The sequence below is a fragment of the Aphanomyces astaci genome (genome assembly GCF_000520075.1).
Source record: "Aphanomyces astaci strain APO3 unplaced genomic scaffold supercont1.3, whole genome shotgun sequence".
Classification (NCBI taxonomy): domain Eukaryota; phylum Oomycota; class Saprolegniomycetes; order Saprolegniales; family Verrucalvaceae; genus Aphanomyces; species Aphanomyces astaci.
In genome coordinates this window covers 904827-924263 of record NW_009798266.1, presented here as the reverse complement: position 1 = coordinate 924263, position 19437 = coordinate 904827, and the positions used below count along the sequence as shown (strand labels likewise).

Below are 19437 nucleotides of genomic sequence, written 5' to 3'. Positions count from 1 at the left end.
GCCTTGTGCTTGGGCTACATACAGACCACGCACGCTAAAAACTGACCAGTTGTTGCTGGCCTCCGAAGTCATCGTGGCCGCCACTGCTATGTATGCCCCCAGACGCCCCAGATCCTCGTGCAATATTGGCCTTGGTGTCGAATGAGTTGCAGAGGCGATTGCTACGAGGATGGAGCTGCTTCAATTGCGTGAATTCACAGTTTTGTCCCCAGCTCTTGTCGTGTATTGCTTGCATGCTTACAAAAACGTTCCGTCGGACCTTCTCACGGTATCGCAGCAAAGTCAAGACTATTTTCGTGTTAATCATCGTCATCTGAGACGAGGTCTTGGACATTGCACACTTCAAAGCCGTCGGCGGCCAGACTGAACCGGTTCGCGTCGTCGGCATCTAGAAACGCTTGGGGGACGCCGCCGACGTTGGACGTGGACATGTACAGGTGCGCCTTGAGCGTCGCGAGCTCTGCTTGGACCAGCGTGAGCAACGGGCACTCCCTTTTCGAGGGGATTCGCTGGCCGCAGCAGGCGGCGGTGGGCGGGTGCGTTGCCAGCGTCCCATTAACGCGCTGGACGAGGTCCGCCACGTAGCACTTGGACGGACGGGGGTACCATCGCCGCGCCTTGGTTTCATGCGTGAGGATGTCGGCCACCGCCTGGCGCAGCGGGGATGTCGCGGGGTCGTCCATGTTGAGAAGGAACGTGTCGATCAAGTCAATCACGAGCGGGGCGTGCGTATCTGGGTCAAACGCAACCGACTAGACAACACATCACATTGAGCGATCTAGCACTTTACAGGATGGGGACGTACTTCGGGGAAGAGGGCACGCAAGGATGACGTGGTCTCGAGCACTTGGAGCTCTTTCTACGAATTCAAAATGGGGGAATAGTTATGGTAATTAACAACGGTGTGGGTGGTTACTCGTTTGTGCTGGGTGTCTTCGTCCCGCTTTTGGAGCTCCGACTCGATCTGGGCCTTGTTGAGCTCGTCCTGGAACCGCCGCTCTTCGACCATCGACACGAGCCAAATCATGTTGGTGTCGATGTGGTCGCTGCCGCACTTTTCACAGCTCAGTAGCGCGTCCGCGCGGGAGAAGCCCATGTACGTGAGCTTGTCCACAACCATGGCCTGCCGCGACTTCTCTGCGCGAGACAGTTCCTGGAGGGGGTGCTGGACAGTATTCGACGGATCCGTGGACCGGCTGCCTGCGTCCATCACACCCCCATGAGTCGTCATCGATGGAAATTTTACAAGAGCCTTACTTTGTAGAAAGCGTTGGATGGTATTTTGCGGCGCGCCTCGTTTCTTCTTGGACGTGCCACCGCCTGCTCGAAGAGAGTCGTCGTCGTTGTCTACACCGTCGGTATCGTTGTGTGGCTCCTGCTGCTGTGCTGCGGCAATGGAAATACCCCGCTTGCCTGCTTTTGCCGGCTTGGCCTTGTCTGGTGGCGGAGGCGATGAGGCAGTGGCCTTGTGTGTAGAATTGGTGGCAGGTGGCGCCTTGGCCTTGGATTTGGTCGGAGGTTTCGCGGCAGGAGTGGCTTTGACACCTGAATCGGCTTTCCACTTGACAAATCGCTCGGCCATCGTCGTTTCGAACGTAATCTCAACCTGTACGACCATCAGACATGCACAACATCGTACGAGAGGATTCGCTGCTCGTGTACGTACTTGCTTGCATGACGTGCCTCCAGCGAGTCGTGCGATGTCGTCGACGGTCATGTTTTCAACATTCTTGCCGTTGACAACCAGTAACTCCCAACCTAAAGAGCCCACCGTTAGAGTTGCCAACGGCGGGAACGTTTGCCCTACCGACGCCGACTTTTTTCCGGTGCGCCGTCGAGTGTGGCGCGACGGACGACACGTATATGTTTCCTGTGGCTCCGGGGTTGAGGGATATGAGCGACAGTCCTAACCTTTCGCTCGCACTCTTCTTGAGGACTTTGGTCTGGGTTTGGCTGCCACCTCCCGTGGCGGTGGACGCGGTGGAGCTCTGCATTTTGTTTGCTCCAGCCACAGTTCTGGCACTGGAATAAAATATTGCCGTCCAATTAAAGTTTTGAAAAAAAATGTACGTAGTGTACGCGTACTTTATTTCATTTTGTCTCCCTTGATTTGTAGGCATGTAAATATTACCGCCATCGCCAAATTGCATTGCGCCAGTGCACTGACATATTGAGCACTCTCTCGCGCCAAGCGGTGCATGACGATGTTGAAGCATGCGATGAAGCCTCTGACCAAACATTCTTACACAGCTGCAGACAATGCAGCTACCTGATGACCAGCCAGTGGGGTTGTTCTACCCAGCGCCAGGTAGTATTCGTACGATGGCAAGTACTCTCGCATGTCATTTCCGATGATGGGTGGATGCTGGACGTACAAATGTCCTTCCTTGTGCGGCAATGATGTCCACTCAACCAAGACGACGAGCGTACTACCCGGTCTGTGCAAGTACACCCCGCGCCCCTGTTTACTACAGCCACCCCATTGACAAAAGGTTGTTCGAATCGCTACTTCGTCCGATGCAGCCACCGTTCGCAGACTTAACCAGTTGGTCCAACTTTATTCACGACTATTGGTCCCATCTCCACAACCACCATGTCGGGCCTCATTCCTCGATATTACTACGGCCATGAAGTCGACAACGATTGTGATCTTTGCGGCGAAGGCTATGGCGGATCCGACACATAACGTGGCCTCGCGACGGCTGCACAAAGCAAGCCATTGCAAGGGGCCAAGGATGGCGAACAGTGGGGAGCTGACGACTATGCCTATGGTGTCACTCATCATCATCATCTCCGTCGCCGTGTGATCGTCATAACGTTGCCAGCTAGGCGGCCGGCGCTTCATCGACATATACAATCAACGTGTAATCAAAAGATCTATGATGTACTGCACCTCCACACACGTTTTACTTTCCTCATTCTCCTACTTGAGCTCCGAATTTTTGCGATTGTGGCGATCACACCCCCCCGCGAGGGGCCAGGAGTCGTTGCCACGAGCATATGCACTAACGTTAGCGGAAATCAAGGACACTGGGGTCGTTAAGCAGACGCATAGTACAGTCAGACGACGTATGAAGCATCCACCACCCCGCCCAAGGGAGGGGAATCGTCTGCACCTCCCCCGACCCAAGCCACTCCTTCCATTGCGCGTCGGTCGAATCTCCATTTCGCTAGTATTTACTCAGCACCATGCGCTTCTTGGACTCACCTTGTTCCCTTCAAAAGTTACCCATGCAGCATACCACCTCCGCCCGACTTCGCTGAATTTAATTCGCTTGAGCTCATGTCGATCATCCATCGGTATCGTAAAGAATGGTACGTTGCTTTCCATGAAGAATACATAATAGATTAATCTAAGCTTACATAAGCAGAATGGCCCAAGATGCGGTCGAAATACTGTCCGACCCAGTGACTCCCACAGGCTTACGCTTGATGGCAGCTCGTTCGTCCGCATGGTCACATCTCTACGCTCGCACCATAGTGCGTTTTGCGCGAAGCGCCATCCAGCCGTAGGCCCCGCTCGAAGGGCGCCCGCTCAACGGGCGGGGCAGAGCGTGAAGATGGGCGCTTATGATGGTAGAAAGGCGCTTGACGAGGGGGAGTTGGCGCCTGAAGTTGGTGCGTGAGGGGGGAACCACGCGCGGCTTGGGGGTTCCAGCATGGGGGTCGAAGCCGAGAGGCCGAGGCCCACGCTGAGCCTGAAGAATCACGGCGCTTTGGTGGTCGGGTACGATTTTGGTACGAGGGGGGTGGCTTGACGACGACTTATCCAAGTCCTTGACGAATTTTTCCTCGAAAGCATCGCTCCCCCACTCACTTCAGTGTCCCGGCCGAGGATACTTTGCTCCTTTACTGCAACGACCTCCGCCTTGCGGACGATCGGTCCACGAAGCGGCTGTGGGAGGGGGGTAGTACCGATGGGTCGTCACCCACGGTTTCCAACTTGTCTTGGATGGTGTGGGCTGATACGTTCACAGGGGGATCCGGCTACGCCTTCCAACTGCTCTTTGAGGGAGCTCGTGAAGGCCAATATCTTTAGACGCGCAGTACTATTAAAACTATTATGTACTATGTATTAATACTAGTACTGGTATTAATAGAGGAGGTGCTTATTAATCATAATAGTATTAATAATATACGTACTACTACTGTAATACTACGTAGTAGTACCAGGTATTAATGCTTATAAATCTTAATATTAATAGTATTAAAATACGTACTTCGAAGTACTATTAATAGTAGTCATCAGGTCAACATCGTATCCGGACAAAACTCTTTGACCAACACTATTTCCGGATTAGGCCTTTTCTCTTAACTCCTTCACACGCAACTTCCCAGGACTTCGTCGAGATCTCATGGAGATCGTAGGGAACCCCGACATCTGCTTCAGGGTGCTGGAGATGTGCGACGTGAGTTCAGCACGGGAGCTGTGCTTTGTGTTGCTGGCGAGTCGGCAACACCGTGGGTACGGAGCTCAACAGCCACAAATGTGGGAGCAGCTAACGGCCTTACACTTCGGTTGCGTGCGCCATTTCGATCCATTGTCTCCGTTTGTAGAGCTGCCGCAAGTGGTCCGGAACCCACAATGGCACGAACCAGTTCTCCGACAAGCTGACGAGCTATCTCTTCCATGCCGCGAATTCCTTGAGACGTCCATGGAGCATGCGTTGTTTGCGTCGATGTCGGTGTTTCCAGGGGACATTGGACATGTCACGTTGATCAATGACCAGCCCATTGACTGCTTGGTGTTTCCAACGAACTCGTCCTTGGTTAACTTTGGCATTGGGGCCGCAGGCGCGATCTTCAATCGAGCGGGCCCAGAGTTGATGGCTCTCGTGCGAAGCAATCCGTACCAAGACATCCGCCGACGCACGACCGATGCCGTGGTCACGCCAGGGTTCAACGCAGGGGTGGATTACTTGATCCATTGCGTAGGCCCATCTTCCCATCGCCCTGATTGCGAAGAAAACTTGTACAAGACGTATTTGAATGCATTTGCCAGCGCCCGGCGAGTCGGCGCGACGTGCGTCGCCGTTGCTTCCATCTCCACGGGGTCCCTTGGCTTCCCTCCGAAACGCGCGGCCAACATCGCCCTATGTGCCTACCGCGACTTCATCAAATGCCACCGATGGCAGGCCACGGTCGGCATCGTGTGCTATGAACGGACGATCCTGGACGCCATGTCGAACGAACGAACTCGGATTTTACGTCAATTTAACGACGGCTGCTTGGCCATTCCGTTCGCCGACGAAGAACTCGCGTACACGACCCTGCCGCCGATGCCACCGCCGCCCACCCATGCACTGACCACGTGAATAATAGTACATGGATATTATTTACGACACAATCATGGAGTGTATTCTTGTCCGGTTCACTTAATTTGGCGCCTCAAGCACTGGCACACCATCATCACTGTACACATGGCATCCAACCGCTGCTTTCGATTGCTTTCGATGACATGATTCCACGTCCACACGACGAATACGCAAACGACATGTTATGAGAACAACACATTGCACCGTATCGCATGAACTTTGAAAAGTGCAAGGCCACTAACTACTGCAACTGTCTGAGACAGTGCTGCACCTTTAACGGCAGCAGCTTGGTCTCAATACTACCATTCTACATTGACCACAGCTACGCTTCACATGCAAACTCGTTCGTGGCTCCGACGACCTGCCATGATCCAACGATACACAAACAAATGAGGGAAAAAGACTAGTGTATTGGCCTGACCACATCTTCGACCACCGGGACGACCGCGCTTGTTACAGACAGCAATCAATTTAAGCCTTAACAGCGAAACGACGCTTGGGGAAGTACGCGTCCTTCTTTTGCTGCTTCAACGTCTTGATGGACTTTTCCTCGGGGGTCAACGCACGGCGGATGGCGCGGGTCTTCTTTTCGCGAAGGTCCACGGGCACATGCTTGCCTTGGCCCAACTTTTCACGGAGGCGAGCCTTTTGGGTTTGGTTGTACACGGTCAACACACGCGCGATGGATCGTCGGACGAGTTTGATCTTGGCCAGCTTGGAGGCAGCGCCGCCGGTCACCTTGGCCACGCGGAGCTACAGCCACGAACATTCAGTTGAGCTGCCTGTGAATCTGGTTGCTGTCGAGCCTGTCCACGACGTATATGTCCCTAGAAATGACCTGCTTACCTGGGCCAATTCTTGCTGCAAGTCATCAAGTTCGCCGAGGAGTTCCGACTTGGTCTTGGTGCGCAATTCATGAGCCTTGATCTGAACTACTCATGCACCGCATACACTTAGCCCCTGTCGAGTCTCCTGGCACATCAACTGAGCTACGTACCCATGTTTGATGATCCGGTGGTGATTCCCTTTTGTAATGTATTGCGGCGATGCCGTGAAACTCAATAACCAGTCACTCTCCAGCCGTCTAAACCAACCAACGCCACCGACAGAATCGGCCAATCGGAGACCACCTTGGACATCACATATTGAATTTCAAAAGGTTTATCCGGCCAAATTATCCGGATATCCACAGTTCCGACGACATCGTGAGGATGATGATGGATGACTTTGATGCGATTGACACGGTCGAAGAGCAGTTCGTCTTAGAAGGTCACGAGGAAGGTGTGGCCGAAGGACGCCGTCTTGGCTTCCTCGAGGGCAAAGACTTGGGGTAAGGCCATCCTGGCAATCAAATGAAAAAGGGATGTCGTCATCGACGTTGTAGCGAGGTCAAAGGGTATGAAATTGGGTCCGAGGTCGGGTTCTACTATGGGTGCTACATGCTGTGGAGTGAAATGATTCGAACAAGACCAAACGAACTGCCAGCGAGGTACGTACGTGGGTTGTTCGAGCCCTAACGTTACCCTGCTGGTGTACTTTCAACCGTGGTAGAGCTGAAAAATCCATCAAGTCGTTGGGGAACCTGATCGAATTGTACAAATTGGAGGTACTGCATTTTGCGACATACGTTGGCATGTGTTCCATCCAACCCAGTGAATACTAGAACAGCCTGGATGAGAAGATCTTGATGGAGTTGCAATTGATTCGAGCTAAATTCAAGGTGGTCACGGCCATCCTTGGGCAAAAGCACCTCGTGTTCAACGAAACCACCGTGTTGGAGCACAAGAACATGTCGTTTTAGCTTATATCGTCGCTGCCGTACGTCCCAAATCATTAAACGAGCCATGCAACGACTCAACTTCTGGATATATATATTGTCTTGATAGTTACCCCAAATTTTGCCCAATTAATATTTCAGAAATTTGGTTCAACGTAATTCGAAGAATTTTTAGTTGTCACATACATACCTCTTGACCAATGGCAATAGACCTCTTGACCAAATTGTTAACTGTCTTGGATCAAACTGATTTCAAAAGAAACTTGACGATTTTCAGTTACTTTCAGAAAAACCAATCTTAAAAATTTTCATGAAAAATGTCGTAAAGACCCCTTCATGGTCTCGTGGACTGTAAACAAGTACCTTGACTGTAAACCTCTTTTTTTTGGCGAAAAACGCGATATTTCGCAAAATATTGAATTCTCCAAATTTTGGATCCAGACAGTCAATTTTTCATTTTTTGCCGATTTCTTAGAAATTGCCAAACTATCGAAGATTTTGGCCAGTGTTTTTGACATCCAGACTCACCCTTAGCATGATTGGGTTGTCAAGTTCCAAGGCGATTGTTTGTCGGCGGCCAAGTGATATGTGTGTGGTGGCAACAAGCTCAGTGGCAACAAGCTCGTCATGTGGAAATATACAAGATACGTAGTCGATTACAGATCCTGGGTTGCCACCAGTGCAAGTTTGTAGCCCGACGCGCCAAACCCTACCGACGAGTTAAACTATTCAAGCAAGGTTGGTTTGTGTGTGTACTATGTACCTGTGAGCTGTCGAACACGCCGCGAACCGACGGCAGCCGTCATTGCGAATGAGAACGGATGCTCATTCAAGAGAACCACGCTATGGGCTCGAGTGAGTGCGAGGGCTTGCTGGATGCCTGGGTAGGCGGCCAGCAACTCTACACATGTATGAACCACGGCCAAGTCACGGGCGTCGGGTACCGCCGCAATTGAGCACCACCGCTGTGCTCGGCGATGTGCTTAAGAGGTAATCTATCACGGTGCCTTCGTGGTTGGAGGCTTTGACGTCCAGCACCAACCCCGCGGTGGTAGCCACGTGTTCGAGCTCTTGTTGGAGACTCGCCCACGGAATTCTGCGACGCGTTTGTGAGATTAAAAACAAGTGAGGCAATGTGGTACAATACCCCATGGTTTGTCCATTCACCACCGTACACGGCCCATTGATGACGAGCACATGTGGATGACCAGTTTCGCGCTTTGGTAAAGCCATATGATGTGGCAGCTGCACCTCGTTGCGAATGACATTCTTGGCGGCCGGTGGAGCAGTAGTTGGATGGCGGGTGTTTAGGTGATTTGGCGGTGTTGTGTCGTCGTCAGTCTCGGTCTTCGTTTGCAATGGTCCAAGCAAGGACTCCAATTCTACAAAAGATCGTGTCATGTTGAGCTGATTTAACGGCGCACCGTGGTCAAGTAGCTGTATATCTCGTTCGTAGGCAGCAACGTCCTGTGCTGCTCCTTCGTCGTCGACGTGGCTGGTTGCAGGCGGACCAGTTGTCAGCGTGGGAGTGGCATGGAGGTTGGGCAGAAAGAAGTCATCCGCCGACTTGATGGATAGGTGTCGGTGAATACGAGATGGTAGCTGGTCAGCTTTCGTTGAGCCAAGCAGCTTGCTCAGCGGTGCTGACAGTCGAGCGATCATGGTGTGAGTTTACTGGTTGGTCGGAATGCCATTCCCTTCGAAATAGTCCAGTTGTTTTGAACGGTTCCAAGGCCATTTTACAGTTAATAGAAAGTGACTTCTTTGGTGTCGAGAGTACGCAGTACATGTCTGGCCAGTCGAGGAAAAGTCTGAAGTTCAATTAACGTTAACAATGATTTTGGCTAACGTTACGGTTGTTCAGTTGCACGACGCCTTACGTTAGTACTCCGGAGTACTCCTAGTACGTGGTATGTATTCCAAAGTTGTGGGGCAAAATTATTTGGGGTTCGTTAATTAGTACACTACTCGGAGTAACCAGTATTAATAGTACTATTAATACTACGTAGTAATTGTTAATAGTATTTGTGCTTTGCACCTTTTTTGGCAATTCCAGGGTTAAATTCATTGTTTAAAAATTTCTCAGGCTTAAATAATGTCTAAAGTAACTTGAATAACGGTTGAGTGCGTTGTTTAAAGTTACTTCATCTATTGCGATGATTGGTTGGTTGAAGGTGGTTTTACTGGCACTTTCGTAAAACAAGTTGTTTGCCGTTTTCATTCTGGCATCCGGTAGATACCGTCGCACCGTTGGGGTTGCGAAAACTGCATATTTGTCCCCAAAAACGGTAAAATAGCGTTTACCGTCGCACCATTGGGGATGCCCTAAGTTGGCCTGGTGCTGCAACTCGATTAGTAGCACCTGAAATAAAGTAAGGGTTGTTTTATTCTGCTGAAATGCAGAACTTGTGTTTAGCGTTGTTTTATCTTCAATCGGGCTTATATTATTTTAAACGTCTGGTTGTTTAACGCAGTTAAACAACGGGCAAACTACATGAAAAGCACAATACCTATTTTTAATATTAAAAATACGAAGTGCTACTATTTTAATAGTAGCACTTCGTATTTTAACATATATTATTAAAATAATATATGTTAACGTTAATATTATTGAATGCTGTCTTGTAAGTCTTATTAATACGAAGTACTAGTACTACGTAGTAGAGCTACTAACGTTAGGACTATTTATTATACCTGGTAGTATTATTAATAGTAGTACTACGTTTTATTAATAATAGTAGTATTGCTTACAGTTAATGCGGAAGATGGAATGCATCAGTCCCTGGTATGGGAGCACACACTGGGATATACTACGATAGTAGCGAGTTCAGTACACTCTTCGAAGCATTGAGGATATTTCGTTTCTTCCGGTGGCAAAAATTGTTCATTCCAGTGACATGTAAAGTAGATTATTCTAATTCCAGTGCCTACGTACTGTATGTACCTAGTAGTGTAAAGTAGATTGTTCTAATTGAATAGCTAAATGATTCATCTATTTCACCACGCAGTATGATTGGCTATTATTCCCTTGTAAATACGATCAGTCAAAGATCGCAACAAATACTACGCCGGTGTCAACGACATTCTAAGGTCCTCAGCGACCTCATAAACGCCAGTAACTGGTTCACTGTACCAATTCCAAAGTAGCACTAATGTTACACCAGCAGCTGCTTGTTTGGTTGCTTTCCTGTGGTCTGTGTTGTCGTGATTGGCTGAATTGCACGGGAGCACTGAGCTTCGGATCATGGCCCCATTGCTGGACCCAATCACATGCTCCTTCCTCCTACCCATGAATATATGTACACTGACATTCGTCATGTATAGGCCGTTCATTGGGGGCCGATAAAGCAAGGGCCATCTTGATTTACACGGATGCATGCAGGTGGCGTGTCGCTAAAATCTGCATAAAACGTACCTACACTCTGGGTGCATCGGGGAAAAACGCTAACGTTTTAGAAAAACGTGGTGGAACTGGGACATTCAACGCGTCAAAATCAATTACGTTAAAGCCTGTTTGGCACTTCCGCACTGGTGTATCAAGGGGAAGACGAGACCACCAATTCGTCTCCCCAGTGATGGACTTCGACGACATGAACAGCTTGCAAATCGAGGATTTAGGTCGGTTCCTCAGCGAGCACATGGCAACAGAGCCCGGGGCGGAAGACTGGAAAGGATTCTCGTTGGGGTACGCTGATGAGGAGGGCTCCAGTCCGCAAGCGGTGTCGTCAAGTCGTCCATCGACGACCCAAACACCATTCCACAGCAGTCTCATGTCCAGTAGCCTGCCGAACTCCCCGTTCCCCAGCGTATTGCCACTACTCACTCGTCAAGCCCTTGATTCCGCCATGTCCGAGTTCAATGACTTCAGCCTCGAAGAGAAAGCTGTCAAACCTCCTGCGGCCATGCGTCCCACCATCCAGGTTGCGTCGGAAATATCGCCGCCGCCGCCCGTCCAATCATGGACTCAACCACAAAAGCCAGTACTGCAGCACCCGCCGGTAGCCACAATCCCACCACCATCATCCACGAGCACACCGTCGGGCATGAAAAGGTACTATTACCGTTCAAATGACATGTCATCACCTCGTTCTAGGCCGTTTGGGGTTATGCAGTCATGCGACAGCTCTAGCTGTGGCACCATCGGGGGTTCCATCGAGGGCGGTGGATTCGACGACGAAGACGACCGCGGGTACCGCAAAAAATCACGGGAGAAAATGCGAAGGCAAGAAGTCAATATCAAGGTACGTACGTGTGTGTGTATATATCGCCATTTAAGTATATATATACATATTGTGGTTGTTGCTAACAATGTCTTGGATAGTTTGACGAACTGACGATGCTGCTGGGCATGAACGACAAGGTGCGGAAAAGCGCGGTGCTGCAGGAAGCCATCACGTCCATCAAAGTGAGTCAAATCCTCCGAAGTTACTTTGTTTCACTTTATTCACAAAGCGTTGTACAGCTCCTGACACGAGAGCGCGACGAACTGCGCCTCGATCGGGATCGTATGAAGCAAGAAGTGAGCAAGCTCGCGTCGTGCCTCCAGTTTTCGCACATGGGGTCCATGGTGGCGGCCAACGCCATGGCTATGACCCAGATGCCCAACCCTGGGGGTGTACCTCCGACTGGCCCGACGGTACTTGGTCTCTTCAGCACGTCATGAGTGATGTGATTGTTTGTGCTGTGGTGGTAGGGGGGGGGTCATTTCCCTATGCCCAATGGCTTTGGCATGAACTTCAATCCATACATGCAAAGCGCTGTGCCCCAACACATGATGCCGTCGCCGCCGCTGCCTCAGTCGCTGTGTCCACCCATTGCCCCCAAGATCGAAACCAAACCCAAGTCCGGATAACTTTAACCGTCGTGCGACATCGACATAGATTTATAAAGCCGACGGACGCCCACAGGCGAGTCGACACGTGCCAATGACCTCGGTCGACCGGCCACATGGAAAGCACACGAGTCGGGGTGACAACACATATAAAAGTCACGGGAACGATTGAATATAACGAACTGAGCTCGATATCACCTTCACTACTTTAGGACTTGAGTTCACCTTCTGTCGTGATTCACACAAACCAAATGTCCCAAGTTCGTACATGCAACGCCAGTCCAATGGTAAAGTAACCGCCGACCGTTTTTGCATTCTACCGGTAGTAATATTATTGGTTGAAACTGCAAAGAGGACTACTGTACTTAGAGGATAAACGACCTCATAACCCTTTGCCCCTTCATGCAACGAGATCGAATCAAGGGACCTCTTTTGAAGAGTAGTACTCACGAGGAATGGCGCAGGAGCTTATCAGTTTCTCGGAGTAACGTTAACGTAAATGGCCAGTTTATGGTTCACAGGACAGTTTAAGGTGCAGTCAAATATTGGCCAATGGAATTGCTTGATTTTCGGAATAGCCAATCGAATCACTAGAAAAATGAAGTCCCCAGAAGTAAGCAAAATCAGCATACATATTTTAAGCTTAAACCGTGTACCATAATAAACCGTCCCACTTTTTTTGCCTTGACTTGAGTGGAAATTGAGTAAATGAACGCTAAGCTGAAGTCTCCTGAGAGACGAATAAGCTGCATTCTACGACGAGGAACCCTAATTCTGAATCCACACTAATTACGGTCAACGGTGTTTTATGAAGCATTTGCCATTACTCCGGATAATGATTTTCCGGATTGTAACGATATTACGTTGTAAAAAATTGTCAGCAAAAAAACGAATTTGTTAAAAATATATATTGTAGGATCGAATTTAAATTCGAAACAAAAGTAAGCTTCATCTCAATATGGGGCTCGATTTGTTTATTGTATTATTCCTGCTTCGTCGCTATTTTGGTGCTTTGTGGATGCCATGGCATTTTCAAAACACCGAAAGTCGTGCATTTACCAAAATGAGCGCTCCCATTGATGACCTCTTATACGACGACGACGATGACGACGACATCTGTACTCCTCATCGAGGCTCTCACATTGAACTGACCACCTTTATAGCCATGGAAGATACAGGTATGGCGGCAGGCGGGCTTGCGCAACAGCCCGTGGCCATGGGGATGCTGGCGCCTCCGAGCGCGGTCCTGGCCCCGCAGCAGATGCTAGTGCAGCCGCCTGTAGGGGTAATAGCTCCGCCTCACTCGGCCATGGCTACTCCAATTGCATACACGCCATCTCCCACCGGCCCACCGCCCGCAACGACGCCCGAAGAGAAGATTAAGAATCTGTTTCAGCTGATTCACAAACGCTTTCCTGACAAGTACAAACCATTGCACGACGAAGTGCGCAATCGGCCAATGGTCGTCAAGGTATTGTCATCCTCGCATTGTGGTTGTGTTCTAACATGTCCATGCAGAACGACTTGAACGTTGTGTTGGACCTGGTGAAGCGTGCATTGGGCGATACCATCTTTGGCATCTTGTGTCAAGAAGTCGGCGGGTTTTATACTCCAGTACGACCTTGTAATCTTAAGTCGTCCCTCAACACCTCCCTCTCTAGGCGACCATGTCACGGACCTTTCCCACGCAGCCGACCATGAAGGCGGAACCTGTGGCGACGATTCCGTTTTCGCAGTCGACAGCCGTGTCATACCAAGCTGCCCCGGCGCCAAGCCGACCGATGGCCCCGCCTCAGCGCGCGCCCACTCCAGTCGTGGCGGCGCCGGCCAATACTCCAGAGGCGAATGGCAAGATTCGATTTGCCCGCCAACTGTTGGCGCACTCGGCCACGTGTACTTCAAACTCTGGGGAATGCAAGGTACAGCACCTATATTTATACCTACCTACTTGGTGGTGTGCAATGTGTGCTTTCATCTTTCTAGGCGTTTGCCAAATGCGAAGACATCAAGCGATTCTTCAAACACACGGTCACATGCACCGCCGGACGCGAATGCAACCACTGCGAGCAGTTGCGCACCCTCGTAAAACTCCACGCGACCGACTGCGCTGTGGGGCCCCGGGACCGATGTCCCATCCCTTTTTGCGACAACATGCGACTGAACGGTACTTGTAGTAGCTAGCTCGTATGTATGATCACCTCGCTGACAAACCAGTAATCGCGGTAGCCACGCCGCAGCGGCAAGTTCCTGTCAAGGAGCAGCAACCGACGTCGCCGCCTCGGGCCTTGCATGATGACCACGGGGAGTCCATGAAGAAACAACCAGCCGCTGCGCAACCCCCGGTACCATCCCAACAGCCGGGTAGCTAGCCCATGACCCCACAGTATGAATCGTTCGCGATGATCTGAGATGACGTTTATAGTGTCTGTATCGCACTCGACGACAACCTCCCAACCCCAGCAGCAGCAGCAGCCACACATGGCGACCAACTATGGCCACATCTTGCAAATGATCCTCCATTGCCAACAGTGCACGTTGTCGTCGGGATGTGGGGTGCCTGGATGTGCCGACTCGAAAGATGTGATGCGGGAGACGCAGAACCCCGGCACGACCATGATCAAGGCCAAAACATTCCTGCAGGTGATGGGCCACTTCAAGCAGTGCGCTAACAAGGCCATTTGCCCCGTGTGCAGCGTCGGCATGCAGCCAGTGCCGTTCGCGGCGGCTCCGCAGCCGTCCACGACCACCCCTGCTTCGACGCCCGCGGCGTCGCCGTCGCCATCAGGCAAGTAGTGGACATGTCGTCGAGAAAATGCGTGAGTCTCATATGCTGTGTGTGTGTAGGCTTGACGAAGCGGCCGAGCACGGCGACGTCTCCGCGGTCTCCTCGTGAAGGCGGTCCCGCCAAGAAGGCCAAAGCGTCGCCGGCCACCGCCACGCCGACGTCGGCCGCCAAGAAAGCGACGGCGATGTCGTTCCAGCAGCAAACCCACCCCGGGGCGATTGAGACGTACGACTTGACGGAAGAGTTGGCGCCGACGAATGCAAACGACTTGCGCCTCGAAGCGGATGTCCTCACACACACGAGCATCGACCCCCAGGCGGAGAAGCGCATCATGCTGGCGGGGGTGCCGCCAAGGGCCAAGCAGTTGGCGCCCAAGAAAGAAACGTGGAGTGAACTGTTCCAACACCATGGACTGCAGCAAACCATGGCCAAGGCTTTGGTGGCCGGCGGGTTGCAAGCCCAAGTTGGGGACGACGTGATCGAGGTGATGGGGCTCGCGCTGCACGAGTACCTCAAGCAAGTCCTCGAGGAGATGGTCGAGGTGGCCAAGCAGCGCAACGACGTGTACGCAAACAGCATTCCACGGAAGCAGCCGCCGCCGCCGTCCAACCAGCCGACGAAGGTGTGTGCATGTTGGGACTACGAGATGGCTCAAGTGACTTCTGTGTTCCCTAGACGGCCGTGGAAATCCTACGATTAAGCTCGGACGAGCACTTTAATAGGCAGATGCAGACTGACCAAGCGCTGCGCTCCGACCTGTTGGAGGAAGGACGCAAGGACGAGTCGGCGGACAAGGACAAGAACAAGCGGCGGAAAGGCAAAGCGAACCCGAAGGCAGCACCATCCTCCTCGTCTGCATCGAAGAAGGACCTGATCGATAAGGACGAAGAAGACATGGACATCGACGAATTAGCGCGCAAAGACCTGAAGCTCAAGTTGTTGCAGGAAGGATCGGTGATGTTGGAAGGGCGTGTGAACACATCGATTGCCCCGAATGCACGTCGCAATAAGCATGAGGTTCAAGTCACGATGGAAGACGCTGAGTACTGGCTGCGCAGCCAGAAGCCGTACGTGGACGCCAAGTTGTTCTGCCGCGCCGCGGCGGCGCGCATTCACGCGAAAAATTTGTAATGGTATAAAGTTTCAAAGGGGAATAAATTAAAAAACGAAATATCTTGGGTGTTTCAGAACGTTGCCTTTTCGCCACATACAAACGCCAAGTACTTTTCAACGGATTAGGGGTGTCCCCTCGCTGGAACTTTCGTTCCATAAATATATGGCGAAATGTATATATAGCCAGCGAAAAGTTTCTATTTTTGGACCCCCGCCACGTCGAAAAAAGGGTGGCGATGGCCCAATGATGACAAAAACAGGGACGTCCAATAGCCAATGAAAAGCGTTCAACCACCTTTGACTTGGAGTTTGTATGCCGTGGGTTCGAAGCACCGCGTCCACATTTGTCATTTTGACCAACTCCAATTTCGAAAGTTAACGTCATATGCATGGAATATCCAAGCCCGTCTGTGTTATTTCTCATTTGGGTCAGCTCTTCGCCTTCCCAGGAGACGTCGCAACAAGGAGCGTCCTTTCTCTAGCTGCATCCACACCGCCGTCGTTGCCGCCTCTGCCGCGCCGCCTTCCTAACTCACCAGGTAAGGCTAACGGTCTTTGCGGATCTTTGTATCCGGATACCTCTTGGGGGGCTGTTCCATTTTTAGAATTTGGCTCCGACGTGACAGTGGGACTCGATTCGTAGGTGACCACAGACCCCACCGCCGCTTCCACCCACCTACATACACACCGTCATGGGACGCAAGAAGATCAAGATCCAGAGAATCGACGACGACCGCAACCGACAGGTAACTCGCTACCCTGTCCATTGTCGAGATGGCGAACGAGTACGATCTGACGTGAACGGTATAGGTCACGTTTGCGAAGCGCAAAACCGGCATTTTCAAGAAAGCCATGGAGCTGTCCAAGTTATGCGACTGTGAAATCGCGCTCATCGTGTTTGACTCGAACGACAAACTGTACCAGTATTCCAGCACGAGCGTGGATCAAATCCTGTTGAAGTACACGGAATATGGCGAGCCGTACGAGACCAAGGACAATGCCGACGTATGTGTTGCATGCTGAAGTATGCCTTGACTCACTGCATGTATGCCTTCCTTGCAGTACGACACGCTGTTTGGTGAAAACAAGAAGAAAAGCAACGAAGGCAGTCCGTATGGTGGACTTTCGTCGCACGAGAGTTCCCCCGCGTATTCGAGCATGGCCACACCGAACGATCGCATGCTTGGCGCGGGGGTGTCTGGCGTGTCTCTTGGTCTCACCAACGACGTACGTCCATAGCTACCTACATGTATGTGGATGGCAAGCTCATGACGCCTGCGTCGATGTCTAGCCTGATCAGTACATGCTCCCCAACAACCATCGTAACATGACCAAGAAGCGTGCCCCGAAAGGGTTTCAGCAATTGCTTCAAAAGAAAGACATGCAATACGTTCCTCCTCAGCTGCCCCTCTACCAACACGGCGTACGTGCGTGGGCATATCCATTTCAGTCGATCGCTCATTTGTTTGTCGGGTGTAGCTCGGCATGTTGTCCGCCGTCCACGGCAACCACATGCTCTCTGCGCTTTCGAGTCCATCTAACTTGCACGGCATACTCCCATCTCCGACCAGTATGCCAGAGATCGTGTATACCACTACATCTTATACTTGTGGGCGTGTTGTAGCGGCCAACATGCTGCTTCGGCATGAGTTTAGTCCTCAAAATGCCGACGGGGGGAGTATGCACTTAGGAATGACTGGCGAGCCTGGGGACGCTGACAAGTCGAGTAGTGGGTTGGGCTTGAACCTTGGCCCGAACGACTTTGGTCACGCAAAGAACCTCGGCTTCAATCCGCATCGACAGACCCACGACGGAAGCGGTGGCGGCGGCAGTCCATATGACTCGCCGTCGCAGCATCACCACCACCACCCATTGCACCACCACAACCATCAACAACAACAGCCTCAGCACTATCCACAGCAACAGTATATGCCCCACCCTGACAATGGGTTTTCAAGCCAGCACCACCAGTATGCCGAAGAAGGCGACAACCATCACGGCGGAGGAGACGGCGATGGTGACGGCGATGGTGACGACAATGGTGACGACAATGGTGACGACGACGGAGGCAAGCGAGGGCACGGTGACGCAGGGCGGTCAGGAAGCAGCAGCAATCCAAAGCGTATGAAGATCACCACGATATAACATAGATGTCCATTTGATATTGAGTGTGTAAGAGTATTGCTGTGTCTTGGGTTCGTACAGAATAATAGGACGATTTAGCACGTGGACTGTTGAACTACTTGAACGACTTCATGGCGGCATTGATCGCGTCGGCCCGCTGCTTTAGCTTGGTCCACTGCTCGTTGGTCAATGAAATGCCCTTTTGGCCAGGCTTCAGCGTCCCGCTGGCGTCGTAATACTCTCGGAAATCCACCAACACCATCGACTTGAACTTGCGCACGGACGCGCGGCGCTTGCTTGAGATCTACGAGCAGTCAGCCACCCAAGAAGCGAAAATGGGGTCTACGTACGGCAAACGCGACGGAATTGTCTTCGACATCGCTCAACGTGTCGGCTTCATAAGTACCCGCAGGGGTGTCGGGATCCTGCACCCACTTGACGGCGACGTCGATGTCCGAGATGAGTTTCGTCACTGCTTTCCATTGATCGCTCGTCAACGAAATCCCCTTCTTCCCAGGCTTCCTTTCTCCGTTCGAATCGTAGTATTCCCGAATGTCCACCAAGATCGCACTCTTCCACGCACGCACCGACACTTGCTTCTTCGCGGACAGATCAAACACAATGCTGCCGTCCGATTGTTTCTCACCAGCGCCGACCTCATCCTCGTCGTCTGCTTTGGACTTTTTCACTGCGGCGCCCTCGTCCTCGCTGTCACTTCGCTCACGCTTCTTGGTCTCGTCGGTAGGTGAAACATGCTCCTCTTCGTCCTTTACGACGCGAGGAGTCGCCGCCGCTCGAGGCTTTGGCTTGACCAGGCCAGCACTGCTCGACATGGAGTCCTTGGAATTTGTGAATTATCCGGATAACACATTTTGGCGCGAAGCTACAGTGGAACTTTTCGCAAGTTATTATAGGGACTGGAATTGCACCAAAACCTCTCTAATAGAGAGGTTTTGGTGCAATTCCAGTCCCTATCCAGTGGGGCGCCCCACCATATGATGACAAAACCAGAGTCAACCTCTTAAATCTAGTTCTGGAACCTCCTTAAATGAATGTTTTGTCCACCGTGTGAGTTGACTGTGGAATTTTCGTTTTGTCCATACATCCCTCTGACCACCAACCATGTCGACGCCACCTAAGCGCCGCAACTTCACCGAAGAGGAAGACACTATGCTTCTTCGCCAAGTCTCCGCCGACATGCCCTTCCTTGCCCGACGCGGACTCATCATGGACAAATGGGCGGCCATTGCGGAAACTCTAGCGGCGAACGAAGACTTTGGCCGCCCCGACTTCGACGCGAAGTAGGCCAACAATCGGTTCATCGCTCTCGCGGAGGCACACCGCAAGAGCAATCGCGTGTCGGCACGTGCTTCTGGCATTTCAGAAGACGTCGGGGAGAAGGTGGCCCTGCTCGATGACATACTCTCAGCACACGACGACGCAAAGGAAGAAGAGTCGCAGCGAATCGCAGATGCCAAGAAGACACACGAGC

The 19437-nt window shown here is 51.6% G+C and overlaps 11 protein-coding genes across 19 annotated transcripts; 7 read left to right on the top strand and 4 right to left on the bottom strand.

Moving 5' to 3' along the window:
• Window positions 1–235: 235 nt before the first annotated feature.
• Window positions 236–2017, bottom strand: H257_01886 (hypothetical protein). Its single transcript, XM_009825319.1, has 6 exons — window positions 1808–2017; window positions 1667–1758; window positions 1258–1606; window positions 917–1200; window positions 806–859; window positions 236–752 (listed from the first exon to the last, which is right to left on the bottom strand). Exons 1-6 carry the CDS (start codon window positions 1992–1994, stop codon window positions 300–302), a joined length of 1419 nt encoding a protein of 472 aa, XP_009823621.1. The 5' UTR covers window positions 1995–2017; the 3' UTR covers window positions 236–299.
• A 1266-nt stretch (window positions 2018–3283) lies between these two features.
• H257_01885 (hypothetical protein) lies at window positions 3284–4039 on the top strand (the record flags this gene model as incomplete). Its single annotated transcript, XM_009825318.1, has 4 exons — window positions 3284–3315; window positions 3440–3576; window positions 3628–3727; window positions 3823–4039. 4 exons carry the CDS (start codon window positions 3284–3286, stop codon window positions 4037–4039), a joined length of 486 nt encoding a protein of 161 aa, XP_009823620.1.
• A 261-nt stretch (window positions 4040–4300) lies between these two features.
• Window positions 4301–5369, top strand: H257_01884 (hypothetical protein). The gene has a single exon (XM_009825317.1). It carries the CDS (start codon window positions 4356–4358, stop codon window positions 5313–5315), a length of 960 nt encoding a protein of 319 aa, XP_009823619.1. The 5' UTR covers window positions 4301–4355; the 3' UTR covers window positions 5316–5369.
• A 336-nt stretch (window positions 5370–5705) lies between these two features.
• Window positions 5706–6396, bottom strand: H257_01883 (ribosomal protein L29). Its single transcript, XM_009825316.1, has 3 exons — window positions 6313–6396; window positions 6162–6247; window positions 5706–6068 (listed from the first exon to the last, which is right to left on the bottom strand). The coding sequence occupies exons 1-3, from the start codon at window positions 6314–6316 to the stop codon at window positions 5787–5789; spliced, it is 372 nt and encodes a 123-aa protein (XP_009823618.1). The 5' UTR covers window positions 6317–6396; the 3' UTR covers window positions 5706–5786.
• Window positions 6397–6445: 49 nt separating this feature from the next.
• On the top strand, window positions 6446–7846 carry H257_01882 (hypothetical protein). 5 transcript variants are annotated; one of them, XM_009825315.1, is made up of 5 exons: window positions 6446–6645; window positions 6700–6804; window positions 6867–6921; window positions 6979–7133; window positions 7645–7846. In XM_009825315.1, the coding sequence occupies exons 1-4, from the start codon at window positions 6527–6529 to the stop codon at window positions 7114–7116; spliced, it is 417 nt and encodes a 138-aa protein (XP_009823617.1). In that variant the 5' UTR covers window positions 6446–6526; the 3' UTR covers window positions 7117–7133; window positions 7645–7846. The 5 variants fall into 5 exon arrangements, with proteins under 5 accessions (XP_009823617.1, XP_009823613.1, XP_009823614.1 ...); XM_009825311.1 differs by having other exon boundaries at window positions 7627–7845; XM_009825312.1 differs by lacking the exon at window positions 7645–7846 and having other exon boundaries at window positions 6979–7269.
• H257_01881 lies at window positions 7705–8768 on the bottom strand. 2 transcript variants are annotated; one of them, XM_009825310.1, is made up of 5 exons: window positions 8517–8768; window positions 8240–8474; window positions 8037–8188; window positions 7856–7993; window positions 7705–7801 (listed from the first exon to the last, which is right to left on the bottom strand). In XM_009825310.1, exons 1-5 carry the CDS (start codon window positions 8752–8754, stop codon window positions 7749–7751), a joined length of 816 nt encoding a protein of 271 aa, XP_009823612.1. In that variant the 5' UTR covers window positions 8755–8768; the 3' UTR covers window positions 7705–7748. The 2 variants fall into 2 exon arrangements, with proteins under 2 accessions (XP_009823612.1, XP_009823611.1); XM_009825309.1 differs by having other exon boundaries at window positions 8240–8768.
• A 1849-nt stretch (window positions 8769–10617) lies between these two features.
• H257_01880 lies at window positions 10618–12122 on the top strand. 2 transcript variants are annotated; one of them, XM_009825307.1, is made up of 5 exons: window positions 10618–11143; window positions 11186–11333; window positions 11414–11497; window positions 11555–11728; window positions 11786–12122. In XM_009825307.1, the coding sequence occupies exons 1-5, from the start codon at window positions 10668–10670 to the stop codon at window positions 11942–11944; spliced, it is 1041 nt and encodes a 346-aa protein (XP_009823609.1). In that variant the 5' UTR covers window positions 10618–10667; the 3' UTR covers window positions 11945–12122. The 2 variants fall into 2 exon arrangements, with proteins under 2 accessions (XP_009823609.1, XP_009823610.1); XM_009825308.1 differs by having other exon boundaries at window positions 11555–12122.
• An 841-nt stretch (window positions 12123–12963) lies between these two features.
• On the top strand, window positions 12964–15888 carry H257_01879 (hypothetical protein). Its single transcript, XM_009825306.1, has 9 exons — window positions 12964–13041; window positions 13087–13394; window positions 13442–13537; window positions 13585–13842; window positions 13907–14087; window positions 14150–14284; window positions 14346–14708; window positions 14768–15330; window positions 15384–15888. Exons 1-9 carry the CDS (start codon window positions 12987–12989, stop codon window positions 15837–15839), a joined length of 2415 nt encoding a protein of 804 aa, XP_009823608.1. The 5' UTR covers window positions 12964–12986; the 3' UTR covers window positions 15840–15888.
• Window positions 15889–16184: 296 nt separating this feature from the next.
• On the top strand, window positions 16185–18821 carry H257_01878 (hypothetical protein). Of its 3 annotated transcripts, XM_009825305.1 has the most exons (7): window positions 16185–16360; window positions 16465–16567; window positions 16632–16826; window positions 16884–17048; window positions 17113–17244; window positions 17301–17391; window positions 17446–18821. In XM_009825305.1, the coding sequence occupies exons 2-7, from the start codon at window positions 16514–16516 to the stop codon at window positions 17964–17966; spliced, it is 1158 nt and encodes a 385-aa protein (XP_009823607.1). In that variant the 5' UTR covers window positions 16185–16360; window positions 16465–16513; the 3' UTR covers window positions 17967–18821. The 3 variants fall into 3 exon arrangements, with proteins under 3 accessions (XP_009823607.1, XP_009823606.1, XP_009823605.1); XM_009825304.1 differs by lacking the exon at window positions 16185–16360 and having other exon boundaries at window positions 16400–16567; XM_009825303.1 differs by lacking the exon at window positions 16185–16360 and having other exon boundaries at window positions 16436–16567; window positions 17301–18821.
• Window positions 17392–18821, bottom strand: H257_01877 (hypothetical protein). The gene is made up of 2 exons (XM_009825302.1): window positions 18296–18821; window positions 17392–18249 (listed from the first exon to the last, which is right to left on the bottom strand). The coding sequence occupies exons 1-2, from the start codon at window positions 18776–18778 to the stop codon at window positions 18061–18063; spliced, it is 672 nt and encodes a 223-aa protein (XP_009823604.1). The 5' UTR covers window positions 18779–18821; the 3' UTR covers window positions 17392–18060.
• A 246-nt stretch (window positions 18822–19067) lies between these two features.
• On the top strand, window positions 19068–19363 carry H257_01876 (hypothetical protein; the record flags this gene model as incomplete). The annotated part of the gene is made up of 2 exons (XM_009825301.1): window positions 19068–19246; window positions 19330–19363. 2 exons carry the CDS (start codon window positions 19068–19070, stop codon window positions 19361–19363), a joined length of 213 nt encoding a protein of 70 aa, XP_009823603.1.
• Between the last annotated feature and the right edge of the window lie 74 nt (window positions 19364–19437).

Coding starts and splice junctions, on each gene's coding strand:
- H257_01884 (XM_009825317.1), top strand. CDS start 4,356: ATGGAGATCGTAGGGAACCCCGACATCTGCTTCAGGGTGCTGGAGATG.
- H257_01883 (XM_009825316.1), bottom strand. Junction 6,069..6,161: donor TGCAGCAAGAATTGGCCCAG/GTAAGCAGGTCA, acceptor TCGTGGCTGTAG/CTCCGCGTGGCCAAGGTGAC.
- H257_01880 (XM_009825307.1), top strand. CDS start 10,668: ATGGACTTCGACGACATGAACAGCTTGCAAATCGAGGATTTAGGTCGG. Junction 11,144..11,185: donor ACACCGTCGGGCATGAAAAG/GTACTATTACCG, acceptor ACCTCGTTCTAG/GCCGTTTGGGGTTATGCAGT. Junction 11,334..11,413: donor GGCAAGAAGTCAATATCAAG/GTACGTACGTGT, acceptor TGTCTTGGATAG/TTTGACGAACTGACGATGCT.
- H257_01877 (XM_009825302.1), bottom strand. CDS start 18,778: ATGTCGAGCAGTGCTGGCCTGGTCAAGCCAAAGCCTCGAGCGGCGGCG. Junction 18,250..18,295: donor ACAATTCCGTCGCGTTTGCC/GTACGTAGACCC, acceptor GACTGCTCGTAG/ATCTCAAGCAAGCGCCGCGC.
- H257_01882 (XM_009825315.1), top strand. CDS start 6,527: ATGATGATGGATGACTTTGATGCGATTGACACGGTCGAAGAGCAGTTC. Junction 6,646..6,699: donor CTCGAGGGCAAAGACTTGGG/GTAAGGCCATCC, acceptor TCGACGTTGTAG/CGAGGTCAAAGGGTATGAAA. Junction 6,805..6,866: donor CCAAACGAACTGCCAGCGAG/GTACGTACGTGG, acceptor CAACCGTGGTAG/AGCTGAAAAATCCATCAAGT.
- H257_01878 (XM_009825303.1), top strand. CDS start 16,514: ATGGGACGCAAGAAGATCAAGATCCAGAGAATCGACGACGACCGCAAC. Junction 16,827..16,883: donor AGACCAAGGACAATGCCGAC/GTATGTGTTGCA, acceptor CCTTCCTTGCAG/TACGACACGCTGTTTGGTGA. Junction 17,245..17,300: donor TGCCCCTCTACCAACACGGC/GTACGTGCGTGG, acceptor TGTCGGGTGTAG/CTCGGCATGTTGTCCGCCGT.
- H257_01881 (XM_009825309.1), bottom strand. CDS start 8,754: ATGATCGCTCGACTGTCAGCACCGCTGAGCAAGCTGCTTGGCTCAACG. Junction 8,189..8,239: donor GTGAATGGACAAACCATGGG/GTATTGTACCAC, acceptor AACGCGTCGCAG/AATTCCGTGGGCGAGTCTCC. Junction 7,802..7,855: donor GCGTGTTCGACAGCTCACAG/GTACATAGTACA, acceptor ACTCGTCGGTAG/GGTTTGGCGCGTCGGGCTAC.
- H257_01879 (XM_009825306.1), top strand. CDS start 12,987: ATGAGCGCTCCCATTGATGACCTCTTATACGACGACGACGATGACGAC. Junction 14,088..14,149: donor CGACAACATGCGACTGAACG/GTACTTGTAGTA, acceptor TAATCGCGGTAG/CCACGCCGCAGCGGCAAGTT. Junction 15,331..15,383: donor CGTCCAACCAGCCGACGAAG/GTGTGTGCATGT, acceptor TGTGTTCCCTAG/ACGGCCGTGGAAATCCTACG.
- H257_01886 (XM_009825319.1), bottom strand. CDS start 1,994: ATGCAGAGCTCCACCGCGTCCACCGCCACGGGAGGTGGCAGCCAAACC. Junction 1,607..1,666: donor GAGGCACGTCATGCAAGCAA/GTACGTACACGA, acceptor ATGGTCGTACAG/GTTGAGATTACGTTCGAAAC. Junction 1,201..1,257: donor CATCCAACGCTTTCTACAAA/GTAAGGCTCTTG, acceptor TGATGGACGCAG/GCAGCCGGTCCACGGATCCG.